The sequence below is a fragment of the Oncorhynchus kisutch genome, linkage group LG23 (genome assembly GCF_002021735.2).
Source record: "Oncorhynchus kisutch isolate 150728-3 linkage group LG23, Okis_V2, whole genome shotgun sequence".
NCBI classification, from domain to species: Eukaryota; Metazoa; Chordata; class Actinopteri; order Salmoniformes; family Salmonidae; genus Oncorhynchus; species Oncorhynchus kisutch.
This window is the reverse complement of record NC_034196.2, coordinates 3134366-3160404: the sequence shown is the minus strand read 5'-3', so window position 1 is coordinate 3160404 and position 26039 is coordinate 3134366. Positions and strand designations below refer to the sequence as shown.

Below are 26039 nucleotides of genomic sequence, written 5' to 3'. Positions count from 1 at the left end.
CCTACCACATACACATACTAAAACTCATACTAGTGCAGAATGTATGCTTGTAAATGTTGCCACTAGAATTCCCAGCCAGCTGTTGTTTATTGAAGGTGCACAAAATCTTTTAAGTCTCCAGAAATTCTTAGGACATTAAAACATTGTTTGCCAAGCCCCGTGGGAGTTTTTTCCCGCATTTGATAAATACCTTTTAAACCACACATTATATTTAAAAAAACATTAAATATGTATGTGGGCCAGAGTAATTAAAAGCAGGCAAACATGATTTAATTCAAATCACTTTAGTAGGAGTTGGATTAGTTTAGGATTCAGGCTGCTTGTTGGAGTGTTTTCACTGTGATTCAAGCAGCACCAAGCCTCAGGCCAAAACACACTTTGGATATTTCCTTTTGTGATCCTGGTTTGGTATGTCCGTCTGGTGCTGGCCTGGGAACCCCCCCCCCCCCACCCCTCTCCCTCTACATCCTTCTATCCATTTTCCAGCCATCCTCAGTACTGCCATGTCAAACAAGCACAGGAAGGAGCTCCTGTCTGTCTGTCTGCCCTGTCCCGTCTTCTGTCTCCAGGGAGAGGAAATCTTCAACTAGGAGTTCAAGACCCCTCTCTGTCTACTGTTAACACCCTGAGGAGTCTCACTTCCTGCGTGTGTGCGTGTGTGTGTGTGCGTATGTATGTCTGAGGGAGAGCACTCACCGCCCATTTGTCTGACAGCCGGGGCCTCTAGTGTTTTGGAGGACCCTGGAGAGTTAGGAGTCAGTAAAATGTTTTGAAGAAACATCATCAGCACTGGTCATTAAAAATGTAGACGTGTGTAGACGCAGGCCTCAGGCAGGGCCCCATTAAGCAGGGCTGAAGTGGTTTTTAAGTGTGTGTGTCTGTGTGTGTGTGTGTGTGTGAGAAAGACAGAGCATAATGAGAGGCAGATTTAAATGTACTTTACGTGGATAAACATCTACATCAGCTTCCAGTTTCCTGAAAAGCCAAAATATTGCGTCATCCATATGAAATCCTACACTACCCTGTGATGAAGTTTTTTGTTGTTGAAAGGACGCAGTGCTTTGTCTGTCTCCCTGAGGAGCTGGTCCCTCTGTGGAGATGTAGGAATGGTGCATTAGCATTTACTGTGCGCCGTTAGCTGTTGGGCTGGTGTTTATGCTCTGAGGACATCTGTGGTTCACAGGCGCTCAGCTATCACCCTGGGCTCAAAACGCTCTCCTCTTCTGCTCTCTTCTCTTCTCTGCCGTGTCTTTTCTTCGATGCATCTCCTCTCCTCTCCTCGCTCCCTCATGGACACTCATTTATTCATGTCTATGGATTCCCCCCCCTCTTCAAACAGCTCGGTGTGTCTCTGTCCATCTCAAACCGGAGTGACGGACAGTTAGTGGTGGAAGCGTGTTCGACATGATAATCGTGTCTCGTTGTCTGGTGCAGCTCACTAACATAGAGCATAAGGAATTCAAGCTGCTCTGTCGCTCTACTCTGATGATGTGATTTAACTGACTTGGATACAGAGCTTGCCCCTATGATTATGAACACAAATCGGCTTTGATTTAGTCAGGGCAGCAGCAGCAGCAGCAAATGATCCACCCGGTGCCTGCTGTTGGAAACCGACATTGACATCACACAAATCAATAACCATTCAGACCAATTCAGCAGAGAGAAAAAAGGAACAGGGAGAGATTGGAGTTTGGATGTTGTTATCTTTCCCTCTAGGAGATCAGTGCTCGATTACAGTGCCTGATCCAGAGTCCGATGAAGTGTTACGTAACCATGGCGATTGACAACAGAGAGCTGTTTATAAGGTGACAAGAGGACAGACCGTGATTTGCACAGTAGATATGTTTGGCATCATGTGAGCTCCATCCTGAACTGTAGCAGACCGGGTTTCAAATAGTGTTACTCTGAAAGAGCTTGATTGAGTCTGCCTGGGGAGGGCAAGCTCAGAAAACACAGCTAAATCATTCGAAAGTACACAATTACTATTTGAAACCAGGTCTGATGTGAGCTCAATCGTGGGACTGTTATGGTTGCGAAGATACCCGCTATCAGAGCAATTGTGATACAAAAAGCCTAGCAAGAACGAGGGACTGTAGTGCTCAGTTGCCTGTGAACTAGGTGAGCGAGACTGTGCAGATAGCAGGTGTCAACATACGTCTTGTTACACGCAGGTGGTGTCTATCTGGGAACAAAGCAAACACATCCTCCAAGGACCAACACAGCTCTTTCCCTTTGCACAGTGAGACAACACACTAGCAGCGGAGGTCACTGTCTCAGAGACACAAGGACACCGTCTTGCCTTTCCCCCTTTAACTATTTACTCCGTCACAGGCCATTCGCAGAGACATGAGAGCGGTTGAGAATGAGATATCTTTGAGCGAAAGACCTTGGCTCTCATCAGATTTCTCTTTCCAGACAATACTGTCTGCCTCGTTGTCATTGAGAGCAAGAAAGCGAGAGAATGAGAGAGAGAGAGAGAGAGAGAGAGAGAAAGAAAGCTGTAGTGTGACATCTGAAACCGGCTCAAAGCCTAGCATGAGGTGTGCAACTCTTTCTCTCCTTCTTTCTCTTTCTACCCCTGCAAACCATCCGGCCATTGGTGGGCACAGCGTCTCCATGGCAACCTACCAGATAATCAGCACATTACCAGAGTACCACGTGAACTCATTTCACCCACAAGGCGATCTCAAATTGACCCTGGACCTGTAATTGTATCTGCGGGCAATACACTAATTTCACTGCGACCGCTGTCATCCCTGATCCCAGGCCTGTAATATCCGACACTGGCAGAGGTCACTGAGTGCCTCTGGGTGGCCACACTCCTACATTATTCATCAGACGGGGCTGAGGTTTCTGAGTTGCTAAAAAAGAGAGACAGGGAGTGTGTGTGTGTGTGTGTGTTTGGGGGGGGGTTGTACAGTGGGGTCCATAATTATAGGCACCCTAGCAAAAAATACAGTATAAAATAAATTATACAAACACTGAGCTATATTGTATGCTCACATATTTTAAAGTATATTATTTGATATTAATACAATTGTTCAGGGAAAGACATTTTGTTTAATACAAAACATCTGAAAAAGATAGGTTTCAACATGTTGGACACCCCTGTTTTCAATACTCTAGCACTGTCCCCTTACCAAGAACCATTACAAATGAGCCAAAAACCTGGCTGCCTTTCCCAGGAAGCCTCCCGCACATGCTCATCTGTGCATGTGGTTACTAGTCCAACGCTCTAACCACTAGGCTACCCTGCCGCACATGCTCATCTGTGCATGTGGTTACTAGTCCAACTCTCTAACCACTAGGCTACCCTGCCGCACATGCTCATCTGTGCATGTGGTTACTAGTCCAACGCTCTAACCACTAGGCTACCCTGCCGCACATGCTCATCTGTGCATGTGGTTACTAGTCCAACGCTCTAACCACTAGGCTACCCTGCCGCACATGCTCATCTGTGCATGTGGTTACTAGTCCAACGCTCTAACCACTAGGCTACCCTGCCGCACATGCTCATCTGTGCATGTGGTTACTAGTCCAACTCTCTAACCACTAGGCTACCCTGCCGCACATGCTCATCTGTGCATGTGGTTACTAGTCCAACGCTCTAACCACTAGGCTACCCTGCCGCACATGCTCATCTGTGCATGTGGTTACTAGTCCAACGCTCTAACCACTAGGCTACCCTGCCGCACATGCTCATCTGTGCATGTGGTTACTAGTCCAACGCTCTAACCACTAGGCTACCCTGCCGCACATGCTCATCTGTGCATGTGCGAGCACGTGTGGGTGTGTGATTGTGTGGGTGTGTGTTTCCACCCACCTAGACGTGTTCTCCAGAGTGCTCCGGACTTCATTCATCTGGTCCTTCCCAAAATACACCACTGTGAGGTGGACACGCCCATCCTGCCGCACACACACCTCTCTGCAACAAACACAAACACACACACAAACACATTAAGACACAATGAATCAAACAGAGCAGGGGACTTACTATACACAACCCAAGTACAGAGAGGGCCATGGGGCAGGTAGCCTAGGTTGTAATCATTTGTTTTGCTTTCAGGAGACGTTCGCTGCGTTTGAAGCTTTCCTGGCACAACGGAACCGATGGAATCATCGCCAAGGTCCAAACCCTGCACATTTGCACTGAGAACGTGTTTGAAAGAAAAAGCATTTTGTATCAGTAGAAGAGGTCAGTTAAAAATGGGGTTACAGCGAGATCAGAGAGTACCCTCAAGGGTAGGCGCATACCAGAGGAGGCTGGTGGGAGGAGCTATAGGAGGACGGGCTCATTGTAATGGCTGGAATGGAATCAATGGAACTGTATCAAACACACTGCACTTATGGGAAACCACATTTTTGACTCCGTTCCATGGATTCCAATTCCAGCCATTACAATGAGCCCGTCCTCCTATAGCTCCTCCCAACAGCCTCCACTGGTGCATACGGTATATGCACAGGCTACATACAGTATGTTACGTTTTTATATAGGAGTCACACAACGAGGACCTGGCACCAGACAGAAGCCTAGAGCGATCGATCTCCAGCACTAGTGCGACATTCTAGAACTCTAGCAAGCAGACATTCTGATGGAGACACGCCAAATGTATATGCTGTGCTCAGTAAATGAGTCACATGGCTTCTGAAAGACTGTCAGTTCGACCTCACATTCCTCTTCTCTCCACGTGAATGCGCACACACACACACACGCGCGCACACACACACCACCTCCCTTAAATATGGATGAGACCAAAGCATTTGCTCAGCGACTCAGGGAACCTTTGTACAGCATGAACAGCACCACTATATCACAGGTTCCCTCTGAGTCCAGGGGGCAGTTTAACGTGCTGGGTTTAAGACTGCTACTAAGCAGGATTTGCCAGAATAAAAAAAACACCCCCAAAGCCTTGATAAGCAGCTGTGCAGGAGTGTAACAAATTACAGGAATGAAAAGGTCTCTAACAGACAGACATGCCGTGGCTATCAGAGTACAAACAGAACCGTTACCTCCTATACTCTGAATCCTTAATGCCGCGACAAACTAGGAATGTCAAGCATGGATAACTACTGCATATTCTGTTTCTTGTTCCCTTTAACTCGGTTATTGCCTAACATTATGTACCACAACAACCCGGGGAAAGGGGCAAAAGGCCCAATAACACGCATGTGTCTCTCACCTGAAGTTGTGCATGAAGTGTCTGAACTTGTCGGCCCTCTGGGAGAGGGGCACTATGATGTTGATGGGGACGTTAGCCGTGTCCACCCTCTCGTTCTTCACCTTCATCAGGGGCCCAAAGGGACGGAACAGAACCAGCTTCCTGAACTCACGGCTCTGGTCCCCTTTGAAGGTGAGCTCATACAGAGTGCCTTTGTCCTTCTCCGTCCGAGCGATACCTGGGGAAGGGAGAAGAGTGAGCTTACCCATACACGTACACACACCAGGGCTGTCAAATGCAGACAGACACACGCACGCACACACACACACACACACTGCTGAACTACAGTTCAGTTCATTTGATTATTTGTTGTTATAATGTTGATGGCTATCCAGTAGTGCATTGTGGATAATTTGCCTGGGTTTTGTCAACTGGTGAATATTTTCTCCACTTTGCTGCCTGAATCTGAAAGTGTTTTGAAAAGAGAAGGATAGTCCTTGGCTGTGTGGCCATGGGAGAGAGAGACAAACCCAGAGAGACAGGGATAGACAGACAGGGCATTTCAAGCTCAGGGAGAGAGAGAGATACAGGACAGGGAGAGAGGGACAGACAGGGCATTTAAGTGAGAGAGAGTGCAACAGACCAGGCATTTCAGACCTTGGGAGAGAGTGACAGACAGGGTATTTCATTTTTAAGACCAGGGAGAGAGAAATGGCATTTTAAGCCCAGGGAGAGAAAGAAAGGGCATTTTAAGCCCAGGGAGAGAGAGAAAGGGCATTTTAAGCCCAGGGAGAGAGAGAAAGGGCATTTTAAGCCCAGGGAGAGAGAGAAATGGCATTTTAAGCCCAGGGAGAGAGAGAAAGGGCATTTTAAGCCCAGGGAGAGAGAGAAAGGGCATTTTAAGCCCAGGGAGAGAGAGAAAGGGCATTTTAAGCCCAGGGAGAGAGAGAACGGGCATTTTAAGCCCAGGGAGAGAGAGAAATGGCATTTTAAGCCCAGGGAGAGAGAGAAAGGGCATTTTAAGCCCAGGGAGAGAGAGAAAGGGCATTTTAAGACCAGGGAGAGAGAAAGGGCATTTTAAGCCCAGGGAGAGAGAGAAAGGGCATTTTAAGCCCAGGGAGAGAGAGAAAGGGCATTTTAAGACCAGGGAGAGAGAGAAAGGGCATTTTAAGACCAGGGAGAGAGAGAAAGGGCATTTTAAGCCCAGGGAGAGAGAGAAAGGGCATTTTAAGCCCAGGGAGAGAGAAAGGGCATTTTAAGACCAGGGAGAGAGAGAAAGACAAACAGGGCAATTCAGGCCCACGGAATGAGAAAGGGACAGACAGGCAGGCAGGCATATAGACAGACAGACAGAGACACACACAGAGAGAAAGAAATAGTACCTGACCACTGTGACTGACCCAAAATGAAGGAAATCCTTGACTATGTACAGCTGCCGAAGGCAGACCTGGCTCTCAGGAGAAGAAAGGCTATGTGCACACTGCCCACAAAATGAGGTGGAAACTGAGCTGCACTTCTTAACCTCCTGCCAAATGTTTGACCATATTAGAGACACATATTTCCTCAGATTACACAGACCCACAAAGAATTCGAAAACAAATCCAATTTCGATAAGCTCCCATGCCTATTGGGTGAAGTACCACAGTGTTTCATCACAGCAGCACGATTTGTGACCTATTGCCACAAGAAAAGGGCAACCAGTGAAGAACAAACACTATTGTAAATACGACCTATATTTTTGTTTATTTATTTTCCCATTTGTACTTGAACTATTTGCACATCATTAAAACACTTCTGTTAGGTTCTAAATAACAGGGTAAAATGTGAAGGACAACTATGAAAAGCTGTTTTTTTAAAACCTGTCTCCTTTGCTGAGTCTCCTCCTTACACATCTGGACAGCCAATACATCTCGGTTGCTTGGCAGGACGTTAGAACATGCCTCACTTTCTCACTTCATCTGACCTGACCTCGGCCCAAATTCCTCACTCCTCCCCCAACTGACGGCTGTCCTCTTGACTTGTACCAGACTGAGGCCCTTCTCCTTTCCATAGGATACCTGATGTCTAACAATAACATGTTCTGCATTCTCCGCTCTCCCTCCCTTCAACATTTCAAGTTTAAAAGTCAGAACCCATCAGTACATAGACATAATATCACATTTTAAATGTCTTTATTCTTTTGGAACTTTTGTGAGTGTAATGTTAAATTTTTATAGTATATTTGTCACACCCTGACCATAGTTTGCTTTGTATGTTTCTATGTTTTGGTTGGTCAGGGTGTGATCTGAGTGGGCTTTCTATGTTGGATGTCTTGTTTGTCTATTTCTATGTCTGGCCTGATATGGTTCTCAATCAGAGGCAGGTGTTAGTCATTGTCTCTGATTGGGAACCATATTTAGGTAGCCTGGGTTTCACTGTGTGTTTGTGGGTGATTGTTCCTGTCTTTGTGTTTGCACCAGATGGGACTGTTTTAGGTTTTCGCACATTTGTTGTTTTTGTTAGTTATCTCATGTGTAGTGTCTTTATAAATTAAAGAACATGAATAACCACCACGCTGCATTTTGGTCCGCCTCTACTTCACCTAAAGAAAACAGTTACAATATTTCACTTTTGTTTAGTATCTATTTCACTTGCTTTGGTAATGTAAACATGTTTCCCATGCCAATAAAGCCCCTTAAACTGACATTGAATTAGAATTGAGAGGGAGAGAGGAGGGGGGGGGTGAACAAAAGATTAGAATTGGGCTACCTCTCTAAAAGCAGCCATTATCATTCACATTTCCTCTTGCTGCATGATTATTTTCCTGCTGTAGTAAACTGGCTCAAATTAAGATCCTACACCTGTACCACTCCATTTCCACCCAAACCCTCTCTTTTGCTTTCATTTTTTTTCTAGTTTGTCTCTCCCTCTCGTTTCCTTCGCTCTCTCTCCCCTTCTAGTCTGTCCCTCTTATTCCTTGTTGTCTCGTTGTGCCACTCTCATACTTTCTGTGCGACAGCTGAGCAAGAGAGAGAGACTGAAACTGAGAGAGAGACAGGGCATTATGACAGGGCATTTTATGCCCTGAGAGAGATGGGCATTTCAGGCCAATGTAAAGATCCCCGGCCTCTCCTCTCTGCTCCTAGGTGGACTTGGCTGGGGCCCTGGGCCATCTGCCACTATGACAGCTGAAGGAGACTGGTCATGCATAGAGATCCTACTCACACTGGATTTACATCGCCTCACAGTAGTTAACACCCAGACATATCACTCAACAACAATACCGTTTACTCAGTCCCCCCTTCACAGCTGTGCACTGTCTGTCAAAACCTCTTGTTCCAAAGATGACATGACTGGACTGGACAAAAACACAGCAAGAGTGTGAGGTTCGTCATCACGAAAGCAAAACTCTGTCCCGAAATAATTATTTGAATTTCTCTACAGAAAATGCATGTACTTTACTCCCATTTCAACACATTCTACTTTCGATTACTTCAAGAATAAAAATGGGATATGTTAAGTCACGCAACAATGCAGTAGAATCTAGCACAGTATCAAAATCCTCATACTGCAGGCTACTGTATTCTCCCGATTAGAAAACACAGGAAGCTGCAAAAGCCGAGCGGGAATAGCTTGTGATCCCCAGTCCGATAGTGGCAAGACTAACTTCCTGTGATAAGAGCCATCTTCTCTTAACTCTGGGGACAGGGTGGGCTGTGGCTCCTCAGCCCAGACTCCATGTACCACATAAACATGTTTTTCACATTCACACAGCATACAGGATAGGATATTCATTTGATCACCCTGTTGCAGGATAACATTACTGCAAAAAAAATTATCAACCCCTATGAAAATGTCCATTAACTGTAATCCACAGGCAGCCCAATTCTGATATTTTTTCCACTCATTTTGACCAATCACATCAGCTCGTTTAGGGGCTGCAGGTAGCCTAGTGGGTAGCGCGTAAGGGCTAGTAAGCGAAAGGTTGCTGGATCAAATCTCTGAGATGTCATTCCGCCCCTGAACAAGGCAGTTAACCCACTGTTCCCCAGTAGGCAATCATTGTAAATAAGAATTTGTTCTTAACTGACTTGCCTAGTTAAATAAAATAAAATAAAAATTCACATCAGATCTTTTTCAGAGCTGATTTGATTGGTCTAAAGACCAATTAGTGAACAAAAGATTAGAATTGGGCTACCTCTCTAAAAGCAGCCATAATCATTCACATTTCCTCTTGCTGCATGATTATTTTCCTGCTGTAGTAAACTGGCTCAAATTAAGATCCTACACCTGTACCACTCCATTTCCACCCAAACCCTCTCTTGTGCTTTCATTTTTTTCCCCGAGTTTGTCTCTCCCTCTCGTTTCCTTCGCTCTCTCTCCCGTTCTACTCTGTCCCTCTTATTCCTTGTTGTCTCGTTGCACCACTCTCATACTTTCTGTGCGACAGCTGAGCAAACCCACCCGGGGCAGCTCCTGTAAAACACCATTCAGTATTTAGTAGTAGCCAATGGGTGGTGTTCAGTATTTGTGTTCAGTCGCGGCTTGCTAACTGAGAATTGGCAGGGCTCTTAATGCTCCCTTTGTAATCGTCAGCATCTCAACAAGCTTCAAGTTGTCCGGATGAATGAAAAGGTACTTGTCCACTGGTACAACTCATTTAAAAGGACGGGCAAGGAGAACTTCATTGCTAATATAAAGACAGTTCATTAAGTAGCCTACACGGCCACTTTCATTTTTGTTGTTGAACAATGGTTGTTGTTTGCTACTTGCTACACAGCCACGTCCAACTACAGAGTACTCTTTGGATTACTCAGGAACAAATTGGCTAACTACAGGGTCAAAAAACACATTTAAAAGAGTTTATTTCCAAAACGCTACCAATGTTTCACGTGTTTCTTCACCAGAAATGACTGCTTACGGATACCTTCATGTGTGTAAAATATTGCTGTTCTGTGTATTAAAAATGTGATATTTTCTTTTCAAAACGCTAGATATCCATCGTTGAGCTGGATTAGAATGTTCGTATACTCTACGTATATTCGACTGTGATCTGTGGTTGTCTCCATTACCTATCTTAATATGAATGCACTAACTGTAAGTCACTCTGGATAAGAGAATCTGCTAAATGACGGAAATGTCAAATATAAACGTTTTACATACAGATCTCATATTACTGTATTGAGTCATTTTATTTTTTTAATATTGATGTTACAAATGTATCATTTTTCTACATTGTAGAATAATAGTGAAATCCATTTTTATTGGTCACATACACATGTACGTGTAGTGAAATGCTTGTGCTTCTAGTTCCGACCATGCAGTAATATATAACAAGTAATATAACAAATTACAACAAATTCACAACTACTACCTTATACACACAAATGTAAAGGGATTAATAAGAATATGCACGTATAAATATATGGATGAGCGATGGCCGAACGGCATAGGCAAGTTGCAGTAGATGGTATGGAACAGTACATACAGTTGAAGTCGGAGGTTTACATACACCTTAGCCAAATACATTTAAACTCAGTGTTTCACAATTCCTGACATTTAATCCTAGTAAAAAGTCCTTGTCTTCGGTCAGTCAGTCACCACTTTACTTTAAGAATGTGAAATGTCATTAAAAAAAGCAGAGAATTATTTATTTCAGCTTGTATTTCTTTCATCACATTCCCAGTGGGTATGAAGTTTACATATACTAATTGAGTGTTTGGTAGCATTGCCCTTAAATTGTTTATCTTGGGTCAAACGTTTTGGGTAGCCTTCCACAAGATTCCCACAATAAGTTGGGTGAATTTGGCCCATTCCTCCTGACAGAGCTGGTGTAACTGAGTCAGGCTTGTAGGCTTCCTTGCATGTACATGCTTTTTCAGTTCCGCCCACAAATGTTCTATAGGATTGAGGTCAGGGCTTTGTGATAGCCAGTCCAATACCTTGACTTTGTTGTCCTTAAGCCATTTTGCCACAACTTTGGAAGTATGCTTGGGGTCATTGTCCATTTGGAAGACACATTTGCGACCAAGCTTTAACTTCCTGACTGATGTCTTGAGATGTTGCTTTAATATATGCACATAATTTGTCTTCCTCATGACGCCATCTATTTTGTTAAGTGCATCAGTCCCTCCTGCAGCTAAGCACCTCCACAACATGATGCTGCCACCCCCGTGCTTCACTGTTGGGATGGTGTTCTTCGGCTTGCAAGCATCCCCCTTTTTCCTCCAATCATAACGATAGTCATTATGGCCAAACAGTCATATTTTTGTTTCATCAGACCAGAGGACATTTCTCCAAAGAGTACGATCTTTGTCCCGATGTGCAGTTTTTTATGGCGGCTTTGGAGCAGTGGCATCTTCCTTGCTGAGCAGCCTTTCAGATTATGTCGATATAGAACTTGTTTTTACTGTGGATATAGATATTTTTGTACCTGTGTCCTCCAGCATCTTCACAGGGTCCTTAGCTCTTGTTCTGGGCTTAATTTGCACTTTTCACACCAAAGTACATTCATCTCTAGGAGACAGAATGCGTCTCCTTCCTGAGTGGTATGACGGCTGCGTGGTCCCATGGTGTTTATACTTGCGTACTATTGTTTGTACAGATGAACTAGGTATCTTCAAGCATTTGGAAATTGCTCCCAAGGATGAACCAGACTTGCGGAGGTCTACAATTTCCTTTCTGAGGTCTTTGCTGATTTCTTTTGATTTGCCCATGATGTCAAGCAAAGACGCACTGAGTTTGAAGGTATACAAACACCTATACAACCACCTATACAACCACCTATACCATCACCTATACAACCACCTATACAACCACCTATACAACCACCTATACAACCACCTATACCACCACCTATACCATCACCTATACCATCACCTATACAACCACCTATACAACCACCTATACAACCACCTATACAACCACCTATACAACCACCTATACAACCACCTATACAACCACCTATACCATCACCTATACAACCACCTATACAAACCCCTATACAACCACCTATACAAACACCTATACAAACCCCTATACAAACACCTATACAAACACCTATACAAACACCTATACAAACCCCTATACAAACACCTATACAACAATAAAACAACACTGACATAAAACAATCTCTGACAAAGACATGAGGGGAAACAGAGGGTTAAATACACAACAGGTAATGAATGGGATTGACACCAGGTGTGTGGGAAGACAAGACAAAACCAATGGAAAATGAAAAATGGATCAATGATGGCTAGAAGACCGGTGACGTCGACCGCCGAGCACCGCCCGAACAAGAAGAGGCAACGACTTCAGTAGAAGTCGTGACAACATTGTTAAAGTGCCGTTATTTAAAGTGTCTAGTGATACCTTTATTACAGTAAGTCCATTTATTAAAGTGGCCAGATAGTTGAGTCTGTATGTTGGCAGCCACTTTATGTTAGTGATGGCTGTTTAACAGTCTGCTGGCCTTTGAGATAGAAGCTGTTTTTCAGTCTCTCGGTCCCAGCTTTGATGCACCTGTACTGACCTCACCTTCTGGATGATAGCGGGGTGAACAGGCAGTGGCTCGGGTGGTTGTTGTCCTTGATGATCTTTATGGCCTTCCTGTGTATTCGGGTGCTGTAGGTGTTCTGGAGGGCAGGTAGTTTGCCCCCTGTGAAGCGTTGTGCAGACCAAACTACCCTCTGGTAGTGTACCAGCTGTGTACTAGCCGTTGAGGGCGGTGCAGTTGCCGTACCAGGCTGTGATACAGCCGACAGAATGCTCTCGATTGTGCATCTGTAAAAGTTTGTGAATGTTTTAGGTGACAAGCCAAATTTCTTCAGCCTCCTGAGGTTGAAGAGGCTCTGTTACGCCTTCTTCACCACACTGTCTGTATGGGTGGATAATTTCAGTTTGTCCGTGATGTGTACGCCAAGGAACTTTCCACCTTCTCCACTACTGTCCCGTCGATGTGGATGGGGGAGGGGGTGTCTCCCTCTGCTGTGTCCTGAAGTTCACGATAATCTCCTTTGTTTTATTGACGTTGAGTGAGAGATTATTTTCCTGACACCACACTCCGAAGGCCCTTCCTGTAGGCCGTCTCATCGTTGTTGGTAAACAAGCTGTAGTGTCATCTGCAAACTTGATGATTGAGTTGGAAGTGTGCATGGCCTCGCAGACACGGTGAACAGGGAGTACAGGAGAGGGCTGAGAATGCACCCTTGTGGGGCCCCAGTGTTGAGAATCAGCGGGGAGATGTTGTTTCCTACCTTCACCACCTGGGGGCAGCCCGTCAGAAAGTCCAAGACCCAGTTGCACAGTACTATGGTGTTAAATGCTGAGTAGTAGTCAATGAACAGCATTCTTACATAGGTATTCCTCTTGTCCAGATGGGTTAGGGCAGTGTGCAGTGTGGTTGCGATTGCGTCGTCTGTGGACCTATTGGGGCGGTAAGGAAATTGGAGTGGGTCTAGGCTATCAGGTAGGATGGAGGTGATATGATCCTTGACAAGTCTCTCAAAGCACTTCATGATGACAGAAGTGAGTGCAACGGGGTTATAGTCATTTAGTTCAGTTACCATAGCTTTCCTGTGAACAGGAACAATGGTGGCCATCTTGAAGCATGTGGTAAGAACAGACTGGGATAGGGATTGAATGTGTCCATAAACACACCGGCCAGCTGGTCTGCGCATGCTCTGAGGACGCGGCTAGGGTTGCCGTCTGGGCCGGCAGCCTTGGGAGGGTTAACATGTTTAAATGTTTTACTCACGTCAGTCACGGAGAAGGAGAGCCCACAGGTTTTGGTAGCGAGCTGTGTCAATGGCCCTGTATTGTCCTCAAAGCGAGCAAAGAAGTTGTTTAGCTTGTCTGGGAGCAAGATGTCAATGTCCACGACGGGGCTAGTGTTCTTTTTGTAATCTGTGATTGACTATAGACCCTGCCACATACGTCTTGTGTTTGAGCGGTTTGATTCCCAATGGAATAACACATTAGGAATCATGTAGTAACCAAAAAATATATTTTTGATTTTAGATTCTTCAAAGTAGCCACCCTTTGCCTTGATGACAGCTTTGCACTCTTAGCATTTTCTCAACCAGCTTCACCTGGAATGCTTTACCAACAGTCTTGAAGGAGTTCCACATATGCTGATCACTTGTTGGCTGCTTATCCTTCACTCTGTGGACCAACTCATCCCAAACCATTTCAATTGGGTTGAGGTCGGGTGATTGTGGCTAAATCAGATTGTCATCTGATTTAGCACTCCATCACTCTCCTTCTTGGTCAAATAGACCTTACACAGCCTGGAGGTGTGTTGGGTCATTGTCATGTTGAAAAACAAATGATAGTGGGACTAAGTGCAAACCAGATGGGATGGTGTATCGCTGCAGAATGCTGTGGTAGCCATGCTGGGTAAGTGTACCTTGAATTCTAAATAAATCACTGACAGTGTCACCAGCAAAGCACCCCCACACCATCACACCTCCTCCTCCATGCTTCACGGTGGGAACTACACATGTGGAGATCACCCATTCACCTACTCTGCCTCTCACAAAGACACGGTGGTTGGAACAAAAATCTGAAATTTGGACTCATCAGACCAAAGGACAGATTTCCACCGGTCTAATGTCCATTGCTTGTGTTTCTTGGCCCAAGCAAGTCTCTTCTTATTGGTGTCTTTTAATAGTGGTTTCTTTGCAGCAATTAGACTATGAAGACCTGGTTCACGCAGTCTCCTCTGAACAGTAGATTTTGAGATGTGTCTGTTATTTGAACTCTGTGAAGTATTTATTTGGGCTGCAATTTCTGACATGCAGTTAACTCTAATGAACTCTTCAGCAGATGTAACTCTGGTTCTTCCTTTCCTGTGGCGGTCCTCATGAGAGCCAGTTTCCTCATTGCGCTTGATGGTTTTTGCAACTGCTCTTGAAGAAAGTTCTTGCTTATTTGAGCTGTTCTTGCCATAATATGAACTTGGTCTTTTACCAAATAGGGCTATCTTCTGTATACCACCCTGTCACAACACAACTGATTGGCTCAAACGGATTAAGAAGGAAAGAAATTCCACAAATTAACTTTTAACCAGACACACTTGTTAATTGAAGATAATTCCAGGTGAATAACTCATGAAGCTGGTTGAGAGAATGCGAAGAGTGTGCAAAGCTGTCATCAAGGCAAAGGGTGGCTACTTTGAAGAATCTAAAAAACATTTTGATTTGTTTAACACCTTTTTGGTAACTACAATGATTCCATATGTGTTATTTCATAGTTTTGATGTCTTCACTATTATTCTATATCACCTTTTGGAAAGAAACTCTTAATTCCTTATGAGTATGTTTTCAGAGCCGATACCTGAACAAGTACTTCAAGGGAGAGATAGAGGTACATAAACAATTATGTGTTTTCAGTATATTTTTGGTATGTTGACACACACAGACAGACACAGATAGACACCACACGCAAAGGCAGGCACTCACACACACACACACTTTCCCTCTCCCAGGTACACGTAGGAATTAGTCAGACATGGCCCCAGTAAAGATGTTGACCTTTCAGAGGAAGTGGCCCCACCCTCTGAGCTTGTAGAGATGCTACAAACTGAATGGAAAGCAGCTGCACTCATTTCCTACTCCAAATCATGCTAGACTAGCTGGATATCCTGGCTGTGGCTCTTCAGCATCTCTATTATGGCTACCACACAGCAAAGCAAGACAACAACGGAAAAAAACATACACAGTATGTTTATAATTATCGCTGTATACATATGGCTCCGGTATGGAGCTTAGTGACTCACCTTCTATGAAGTCTGATGGGGAGTAGACCTTGGTGGTCCGGCCCTTGTCTGCTCCGTCTCGGGGTGTGTTGAGGCTCCGCAGGGCTGTCTCCAGCGCTTCACTCAGCTCATCCCTCCGGTCCTTCCTCACGGGCTTCTCCTCAGGGTGCCTGGTCAGGCCCATCTCCAGCTGGTACACCCTCTGCAGGGTGAAGCTCTCAAAGGGTACCACGGCATACTCATTGGGTAGTCTGGTCCCCTGGTGGACCTCCGCCCGGCCCAGCTGACTGCGAAGGAACTCCTGGAGATCCGTGTGGCTCCTGTCAGCCCCAGGCCCCTGGCCCCCCTCCCCGAGGGCACCTCCTCCTGGGGACTGTCCGCCCTGGCCTCTCCCTGCCGCCCGTTCCATTGTGTCTTGAACTCCTTTGAGCTGCTCACTACGCTCCTGCAGTGCTTCTTTTAACTGGGCGATCTGCTTCTTCAGACTCGCCATGGTTAGCTTGTGCTGCTCCTCGCGTTCCGCTAGCATGGCCTGGTAGTCCTCCCGCCCCGGGGGTCTGATCTGACCCGCCCCTATGCCCCCTGCTGCCCCTACCCCCAGCCCGGGGCGTGGCAGGGCGTGGCTCACCAGGTTGTCCTCGGAGTGGGGGCTGCAGGTCATGACGTAGAGGAGGGACAGAGAGCAGCACACTAGGACCAATAGCACGCCCACACGGGACACCCAGGCCAGCAGACCCCTCCGCAGCATCCCGCTATCACCAAGAGGATCCAGGGATACACACACACACACACCTTACCCTCCAGCAGTCTCACCGCCCACTAAAATTTGATTGTCTTTGTGATTGATATTAATGTCTGACTAACCAAAGAAGATCCGCCTGAATGATCATTTGGGCCATTATAAGGGACATCTCAACATTGCTCATACCATCCTTATGTTTGCGGTCAAGGGTGAGGCCCATTGGTCACGTCCCCTTCTCCTTCCCCCCTGGCTGGTGCCCAGTAAGGTTTGACGAGGTCCAGAACCTGACTATTTCTATTTCCGATCCGGTCATTGGTAACAGACGCCATTCACCAGTGACTCACATCACATATGGTCCCACTACTTTCTCTGTGCACCCTGCTCTTTCCTTCCTGTCTGATGCTGCTGTTGCATTACAGGCCACTGAGAGAATGTCTGTCTGGGATTCGTTGTTTATTCCACTGGACTCATGTTGAGGGGTGATGACACATGACTAGTCTTCCTGGACCTGATTGAGTAAACTGCATAGAGTGAGAACACAAACCACATCCCTTAAAAGAAAGTGAATGAACATTTTTGGTTGTTCGCAGTTTCTTCATGATGTATATATCTTCCATGAGTTGCCTTCTAGAGAGAGAGAGAGAGAGAGAGAGAGAGAGATAGCAGGAGAGAGAGAGAGAGATAGCAGGAGAGAGAGCGAGATAGCAGGAGAGAGAGCGATAGCAGGAGAGAGAGCGAGAGATAGCAGGAGAGAGAGAGCGAGAGTTAAAACTCAGTTGGTATGAAAGCGCCGTTAAGGTTCATGAGTATATGATGCAATCACTATCATTAACATCTCATAGTCATCAGAATCAATTTCTTCAAATCTCCTTCATCTAGACATATGCCTTGGTATATACGATTGCTTGGCTCTCTGAAAATGAAGAGCTTCACTTTGTGGTAAAAGCTCTCGATATGCTACAGTATAAAACTGTGACATTGTATTTTCAGCGATACATTAAAAACCAATCATAAACCTGGGAGGGCTAGAGGTCTGCATGAGGTCTAATGTCTATTGCATGAGGATGTAGGGAAGGAAAACAGTTTCAATATCTAACTCAAGATTATAAAACATGGCACTCAATTTGAAATGTTCATATACTTTGATGTGACCTGAAAGCATTCTACCTAGCGACACAGCCAAGCCAATGCCAGGCATCTTGCAATCCCTCTAACAATGTTGCCAGTGATGACAGTGTGGCACTATGTGGGCTGTTCTAAAAGCATTAGGGACTGTAGATGTATGTGGGCACTTCTGCCTGCCTGTCCTCTCACTGTGGAACAACTGGATCAGTAGAAGACAAGCACAAGCACAAAACGGCCATTTACACACCCACACAAACGCTCTCTCTTTATCTCGGTCTCTCTGTCTTTCTCTCTCGTCCACAAGAAAATGCCCGTAATCACATGAAGGAAGACTGTATGGACAGAGATAGAAAAAGAATGCTTGCATGTTAGGCCTATGTTTCCAAGCCTGTGGTGCACGTCTTGTGCAGGTTTATTTGTGTGTGCTGTGCAAAATGGAAGCGCGGGTCCACGTGTGTTTGTGAGTGTAGTTACTGTGTAGTTAGTGTGTCTGTACGCGTATCTCCCTGTTGACTCACCACACAATGATCTATTTTATACTGTACCAGTCAAAGGTAGAAACACTCATTCAAGGGTTTTTCTTTATTTTACTATTTAAATTCATTAAAAATCCTACTATGTGATTTTCTGGATTTTATTTCTTCTCATTTTGTCTGTCATAGTTGAACTGTACATATGATGAAAATTACAGGCCTCTCTCATATTTCTAAGTGGGAGAACTTGCACAATTGGTGGCTGACTAAATACTTTTTAGCCCCACTGTATATGGAATCATGTAGTAACCAAAAAAAGTGTAAAAAAAAAATATCTTTGCACACTCTTGGCATTCTCTCAACCAGCTTCACATATGCTGAGCACTTGTTGGCTGCGGTCCAACTCATCCCAAACCATCTCAATTGGGTTGAGGTCGGGTGATTGTGGAGGCCAGGTCATCTGATGCACTCCATCCCTCTCCTTCTTGGTCAAACAGCCCTTACACAGCCTGGAGGTGTGTTGGGTCATTGTCATGTTGAAAAACAAATGATAGTGGGACTAAGTGCAAACCAGATGGGATGGCAGAATGCTGTGGTAGCCATGCTGGTTAAGTGTGCCTTGAATTCTAAATAAATCACAGACAGTGTCACCAGCAAAGCAACCCCACACCATCACACCTCCTCCTCCATGCTTCACGGTGGGAACCACACATGCGGAGATCACCCGTTCACCTACTCTGCATCTCTCAAAGACACGGCGGTTCATGCAAAATCTCTAATCTGGACTTATCAGATTAAAGGACAGATTTCCACCGGTCTAATGTCCATTGCTTGTGTTTTTTTGGCCCAAACAAGTCTCTTCTTCTTATTGGTGTCCTTTGGTAGTGGTTTCTTTGCAGCCATTCGACCATGAAGGCCTGATTCACGCAGTGTCCTCTGAACAGTTGATGTGGAGATGTGTCTGTTACTTGAACTGCTACTTGAAAAAATTGGGGCTGCAATCTGGAGGTGCAGTTAATGAACGTATCCTCTACAGCAGAGGTAACTCTGGGTTTTCCTTTCCTGTGGTGGTCCCCGTGAGAGCCATATAAAATATATTTTGATTTGTTTAACACTTTTTTGGTTACTACATGATTCCATATCTGTTATTTCATAGTTTTGATGTCTTCACTATCATTCTACAATGTAGAAAATAGTCCAAATAAAGAAAAACCCTTGAATGAGTAGGTGGGCCCAAACTTTTGACCGGTAGTGTAGGCTCAATGCAGCCTGCTACTAATGAAAGGCCCAGTTATGTCAGAAAAACACAATGTGGGGGAGCCTGAATGATAGTAATGAACTTTCACCTGCCTGGCTACGTTATAAACTGCAAAGGAGACGAGAGGATGTGACGTTAAGACTATTGAGATGTAGCCTACTCTATGAGTCCATATAGGCTGTAATTACCAGGCATCCTTCTAGCAGCAGAGATTCCCACCCCACAGAGCCAGGGACTGGGTGTTGGGAGGAGAGACTGAATGAATGGTGACTCACAGCCAAACCGCTGACTCTCACTGACTCTCAATGGATAGATCCACTGGTTGTCATTTAACTCCCCAAGGGAATGGACTCATACCACAATATATAACCTCTAAATCATATTACGGGATGACGTGCTCTTCCCTAACATTCATAATTAAATTATGATTTATTATTAAATTACAGCATCCTTATACTGATTCTATCGACATTTAGCACAATGTAACCCTCGTGTGAAACTTGAATAAGATCAGTACGAAAAACATCTAAAGAACGCCTAACATCTACTTCTGGGACCTGGGGTAATTTGTCAACTGAGCTAACCTACAAGACTGAAGTAAAACAAACTGCCATTGTACTGCAGTCAGGAAATGATGTTCCCTCCTCATTTTGGCACGTCTCATCTCAGCAGTGGCCACTGTCCAATCAGAGAGAAGTAACTGTGGTGAGACAGTTTACATGAGTTTACTCACCTCTGATTTGTGCTGCTGTGCATAAATAGTTACATACCACAGTGGGTTCTGTCTTACAGTTACTGCTGTTACTTCTGTTCATGTTTGTGGCTTTCTTCATGAGAGTGATTGGTTTGTTCCTTTGGAGCAGTAAAGCCAGATTCATGTTTATGCAGAATCTTTAATTACACAGTGGCTAAATCCGAGTCATTATATGATCATTACGCAAACAGTGTTTATAAATATTTATAAACGCTTGTATACAAATGTAGAACATGCAGAAGTGCGGTGACCGGAAATAACATTTCCTGATCTGACTGAGCTATGATAAATGGTGTATTTTTCCTCTCGGGGGGACTTGCAATCACTCTGAGAGACAGAAACAGATAGACAGACAGACAGACAGAGGAAAAACTGATTGATAGAGAGCGAGCGAGGGAAAAGAGGGAACGACAGAAAAGAGAGCGAGGTGAGGTGGCGAGTCGGGCGGGCGAAGGTCAGATCAGACTGTCTCTGTGAAGTGTGAAGTATTTGAGGTATGATTCTGTGGCAGTCTCCAAATGTATAAACAGTAGTTCAATGTGTGACTGTGTGTGTGTGACTGTGTGTGTGTGTGTGTGTGTGTGTGTGTGTGTGTGTGTGTGTGTGTGTGTGTGTGTGTGTGTACCCACGTGCGTTAATAAACACATGAAGCTAGAATGTACAAAAATTCACCATAGTGATAATTTCAACAAGGTGCATTCGTTACATTACATCCCCGTAAGGCATAAGCAGTGGGCGGTCTGCAATCACTAAAAACAAGAAAATGAACCACAGAAACACACCACAAGGCTTCTGACCCTATTAAAAATACTCTGTGATCTCTGTATTTCTTATTTTATTTTCCCTTAGGCTTTTTTTTGACATAGGCTTTTTACAGCGAATCGGTCTGAACTGGTCGTGGTTAAAGGAGGATGTTCTACTGTGACATACAGGAAAAGCTCCAGGTGGGGCTGCCCGGGCCGCGCCACCTGGTTTCATGGTTTCACTGCCTTACCATAACCCCATCATCAGGTCCATCCCTGAAAGAAAGGAGGAGAGCACGCAAAACCAGTCCCAGATGTCATTGGAGAGGAGTTCGGGGTGCACGTTCCGGACCAAGTTTGTGGGAAACCTGCTTTAGAGAGAAGGGGAAAAAATGGAGGACAGGGTTTAGAGGAAGAAAGAGAGAGGGGAGAGAAAGAGAGCTAGAGGTAGAGTGATCTATAGAGAGAGGAAGAGAGGGAGGATTAGAGGTAGAGAAGGGGCTTTTTGATGTCCCTCTGGCCCTCAGGTGATTCTCCTTCCCCTTGATTAGGCTTACTGGTAGCTGGTTTCCTCAGTGCCAGACCCAAGCCGTATCCTCGCCTACCCTACCCACCATCTGGCCCACTCAGCTCTTAAAAAACCCCCATCTGTTCTGCTACACACTAAACACATCTCTCAGTTACACACTTCTTCACCTCTCTATCGGTGTACAGGACACACAAAAGCACACATTGACATACAACGAAGTCACAAAGTATTTCAAATGGTAGGCCTATACCCTATACTTAGTAAACACAAAGAGAACATTATACCTGGGTATTGAAACATTCGCTGTGTACTTTCACATGTACTTTCTTCCAGATGCTCACAACTTCTCTCAACTAGGCTACGTCTTTATAGGTACTACAAATAGTGCAATTAGTTCTGCGTGTACATTGCTGTGAAAAAGTAGGTTCCCTTTATTTAATATTAGGTTTTGCTTGAAGATCTGATAACATTCAGTATCATAAAATATGCAAAAGTAGAGAAAATTAGAAAGTGGTCAAATACTTTTCCACGGCAGCGTAAGTACTAATCTATATTTGCCTAAAGCAATGGTACTTCAACCGTAAACACTATAACATTGCCTTTCATAAAACAATGCACAGATGAGGAAAATTAGAGGGCGCATCCTTAGTGCATCACCATAAAAAGTCACAATGTTTTTAATACCGCACAAAATCCATCCCTATAATTACAACTCTTTAAATAATGTGTGAGAAGGGATCGCTGGGCTGGATTTCTGTGTCTCTGGGCTTCAAACCCCACATCCTGCTGTCTTTTGGTTAAACTAGTGTCTTAAAAAGGTATTTACTTCCTTCCTATGTCCTTCAACCAGACAACTATTTTTTGTTTATTAGTGGGTTCTTAGCGTAGCGAGATCATGTGGTTCCTCTAGTCCCCTCAAACTCAACTCGAGGCCTCAAAGCCAGTGCCACCGCGTTTTTTCATTGTTCCCCTCTAATCAGGGACTGATTTAGACCTGGGACCACAGGTGAGTGTTAATTAATGATCAGGTAGAACAGACCGGCTCCGGACCTCGTAGGGTCAGAGTTGAATACCCCTGCCCTAGTCTATATGAACAATTTCCTATCCCATCGTCACAGACACTCAGAGGGGCTGGAGGGTGGGGAGGTGCTTGTGACAGCCTATAGTTTTCAGTGATAATATACGTGTACTGAATGTGTGTGTTCTGCCCTCAGTGCCTTGGCACTCACCACCCATGTCCAATGATTTGCCTGAAAACACATGAGCTCATCCAGCATGACCATCTAGCCTCAGGTCACATCTTATCTGCACAGATGGCATGGCTGTATGACACTCAAAGACATGCACGCAAGATCACACACGCGCGCAACACTGCCATGCACTCCCACACACTTCTTTCCCCTCTGCTTTCCAGCTGTCCGTGAAATACACGATGGACCGGATTTCTGGCAAATTAAAGCGCAGATTCCAGCGACCTTTTCCAAGAAAACGGTGTAATACGTTGGCCAGCGATGCCAGCCTCCATTCACTGATCTTGGAATAGGATCAGTGAATGGAGCCAGTGTGGATACATGTGCACTTGACTGGTAGCCAAGACTACTGGTTACATAACACAAGGAGAGGTGGAGTTAGTGTATGTGGCCAGGGCTGGTGTGTGTGTGTGTGTGTGTGTGTGTGTGTGTGTGTGTGTGTGTGTGTGTGTGGAGCTGGGTCGATGAGGGCGACAAGTTTATTAGGTACACCCATCTAGTTGGACCCCCCTTTGCCTCCAGAACAGCCTGATTTCTACGGGACATGAAAATGTTGCTCAATTGGTGGCAAGGGACCGAACGTGTGTCAGGAAAACATTCCCCACACTGTTACTCCACCGTCACCAGCCTGTACCGTTGACACCAGGCAAGAGGGAGCCATGGACTCATGCTGATTTATGCCAAATCCTGACTCTGTCATCAGCATGACGCAACAGGAACCAGGATGATGCAACAGGAACATTCGAACCAGGCATTGTTTTTCCACTCCTCATATTGTCCAGTGTTGGTGATCACTGGAGACGCTCCTTGTTGTTTTTAGCTGATTGGAGTTGAACCCGGTGTGGTCGCCTGCTGCAATAGCCCATCCGTGACAATGACCAACGAGTTGTGCGTTTCTGAGATGCCGTTCTGCACGCTCCTCTTGTACTGCACCGCTATTTGCCTATTTGGCCCGTTAGCATTGAAAGATTCTTGCCATTCTCCTTCGACCTTTCAGTAGCAAGCTGTTTTCGCCCACAGGACTGCCGCTGACTTTGATTGTCGCACCATCTCAGTAAACCCTAGACACGGTTGTGTGGGAAACGCCCAGGAGGCCGGCCGTTTCTGAGATACTGGAACCACGCTCAAAGTCGCTTAGATTACTCATTTTGCCCAGTCTAACATTCCATCGAACAGTAACTGAATTCCTCGATGCCTGCCTGCCCGCTTTATATAGCAAGCCATGGCTACATGACTTGCTGTCTGTAGGAGTGAATTATATTCTTGAACAGCGTGGTGTACCTAATAAACTGGCGATTGAGTGTATATCAGTGGACTGTACTTCAGAGATGGACTCTACTTCAGAGATGGACTGTACTTCAGAGATGGACTGTACTTCAGAGATGGACTGTACTTCAGAGAGAGGATGACTGACACCTGATCTGTGTAACATGAGCTAAACGTCACATCAGCACCACCAGCAGGCCAGTAGAGGACAAACTAGTGAATATTTCACACAGTAACAACAGAACATCTCTAACAGATGGACATTGGACTCACATACAGATGCAGACATATAATGTATTGTTGTATTAAGCATCTCACTAAGGTAAATCATACCCTCCTAAACAGAAAGTTAAGTGGACAACATACACTACATGGCTCGTTGAACATCTCATTCCAAAATCATGGGCATTAATATAGAGTTGGTCCCCCCTTTGCTACTACAACAGCCTCCACACTTCTGGGAAGGCTTTCCACTAGATGTTGGAACATTGCTGCGGGGACTTGCTTCCATTCAGCCACAAGAACATTAGCGAGGTCGGGCATTGATGTTGGGTGATTAGGCTTGGCTCGCAGTCAGAGTTCCAATTCATTCCAAAAGTGTTCGAATGGGTTGAGGTCAGGGCTCTGTGCAGGCCAGTCGAGTTCTTCCAGACCAATCTCGACAAACCATTTCTGTATGGACTTCACTTTGTGCACGGGGGGGGGGGCATTGCCCTGCTGAAACAGGAAAGGGCCTTCCCCAAACTGTGACACAAGGTTGGAAGCATAGAATTGTCTAGAATGTCATTGTATGCTGTAGCTTTAAGATTTTACCTTCACTCGAATTAAGGAGCCTAGCCCGAACAATGAAAAACAGCCCAAGACCATTATTCCTCCTCCGCCAAAACTTTACAGTTGCCACCGTGCATTCTCCTGGCATCCGCCAAACCCAGATTCGTCCGTTGGCTGCCAGATGGTGAAGCGTGATTCATCACTCCAGAGAACACATTTCCACTGCTCCAGAGTCCAATGGTGATGAGCTTTACGCTATTCCAGCTGACACAGCCAGGAGTGGTGGGTGTGGAGTCAAGCGCAGAGAGCAGAGGATAATGGGGGAAACCAAACTTTATTACGGTATCCAAAAGTAACGCCAAAACCAACAGGCGAAAACAAATATGTCCAACCCAAAGCTGAGCTCCAAACAGTCAGTGAACATAACACGCAAGCAACCTAGACTAACAGAGAACAAGCCCGCACAAAAGCAAACTCAAACAAGAAACGGGTGCAACCAATAAGACATAACAAACAGAAAAGGGGATCGGTGGAAGCTAGTAGACCAGCGACGACGACCGCCGAGCGCCTCCTGAACAGGCAGGGGGGCCACCTTTGGTGGAAGCTAGTAGACCAGCGACGACGACCGCCGAGCGCCTCCTGAACAGGCAGGGGGGCCACCTTTGGTGGAAGCTAGTAGACCAGCGACGACGACCGCCGAGCGCCTCCCGAACAGGCAGGGGGGCCACCTTTGGTGGAAGCTAGTAGACCAGCGACGACGACCGCCGAGAGCCTCCCGAACAGGCAGGGGGGCCACCTTTGGTGGAAGCTAGTAGACCAGCGACGACGACCGCCGAGCGCCTCCTGAACAGGCAGGGGGGCCACCTTTGGTGGAAGCTAGTAGACCAGCGACGACGACCGCCGAGCGCCTCCCGAACAGGCAGGGGGGCCACCTTTGGTGGAAGCTAGTAGACCAGCGACGACGACCGCCGAGAGCCGCCCGAACAGGCAGGGGGGCCACCTTTGGTGGAAGCTAGTAGACCAGCGACGACGACCGCCGAGAGCCGCCCGAACAGGCAGGGGGGCCACCTTTGGTGGAAGCTAGTAGACCAGCGACGACGACCGCCGAGCGCCTCCCGAACAGGCAGGGGGGCCACCTTTGGTGGAAGCTAGTAGACCAGCGACGACGACCGTCGAGCGCCTCCCGAACAGGCAGGGGGGCCACCTTTGGTGGAAGCTAGTAGACCAGCGACGA

General features: G+C 45.8%; 1 protein-coding gene across 3 annotated transcripts in view; it reads right to left on the bottom strand.

The window, feature by feature from the left end:
* Positions 1-26039, bottom strand: part of LOC109868588 (chondroitin sulfate N-acetylgalactosaminyltransferase 1) — a 36723-nt gene that overhangs the window by 6939 nt on the left and 3745 nt on the right. Inside the window, exons 2-5 of one of the 3 annotated variants that reach the window (XM_020458258.2) lie at positions 21241-21360; positions 15916-17263; positions 5181-5397; positions 3824-3925 (exon numbers count right to left, since the gene is read on the bottom strand). In XM_020458258.2, coding sequence (XP_020313847.1) covers positions 3824-3925; positions 5181-5397; positions 15916-16642 — 1046 coding nt within the window. In that variant the 5' untranslated portion in view covers positions 16643-17263; positions 21241-21360. The remainder of the gene's footprint in view (positions 1-3823; positions 3926-5180; positions 5398-15915; positions 17264-21240; positions 21361-26039) is intronic. The other 2 variants (XM_020458257.2, XM_020458259.2) reach the window with 2 other exon arrangements.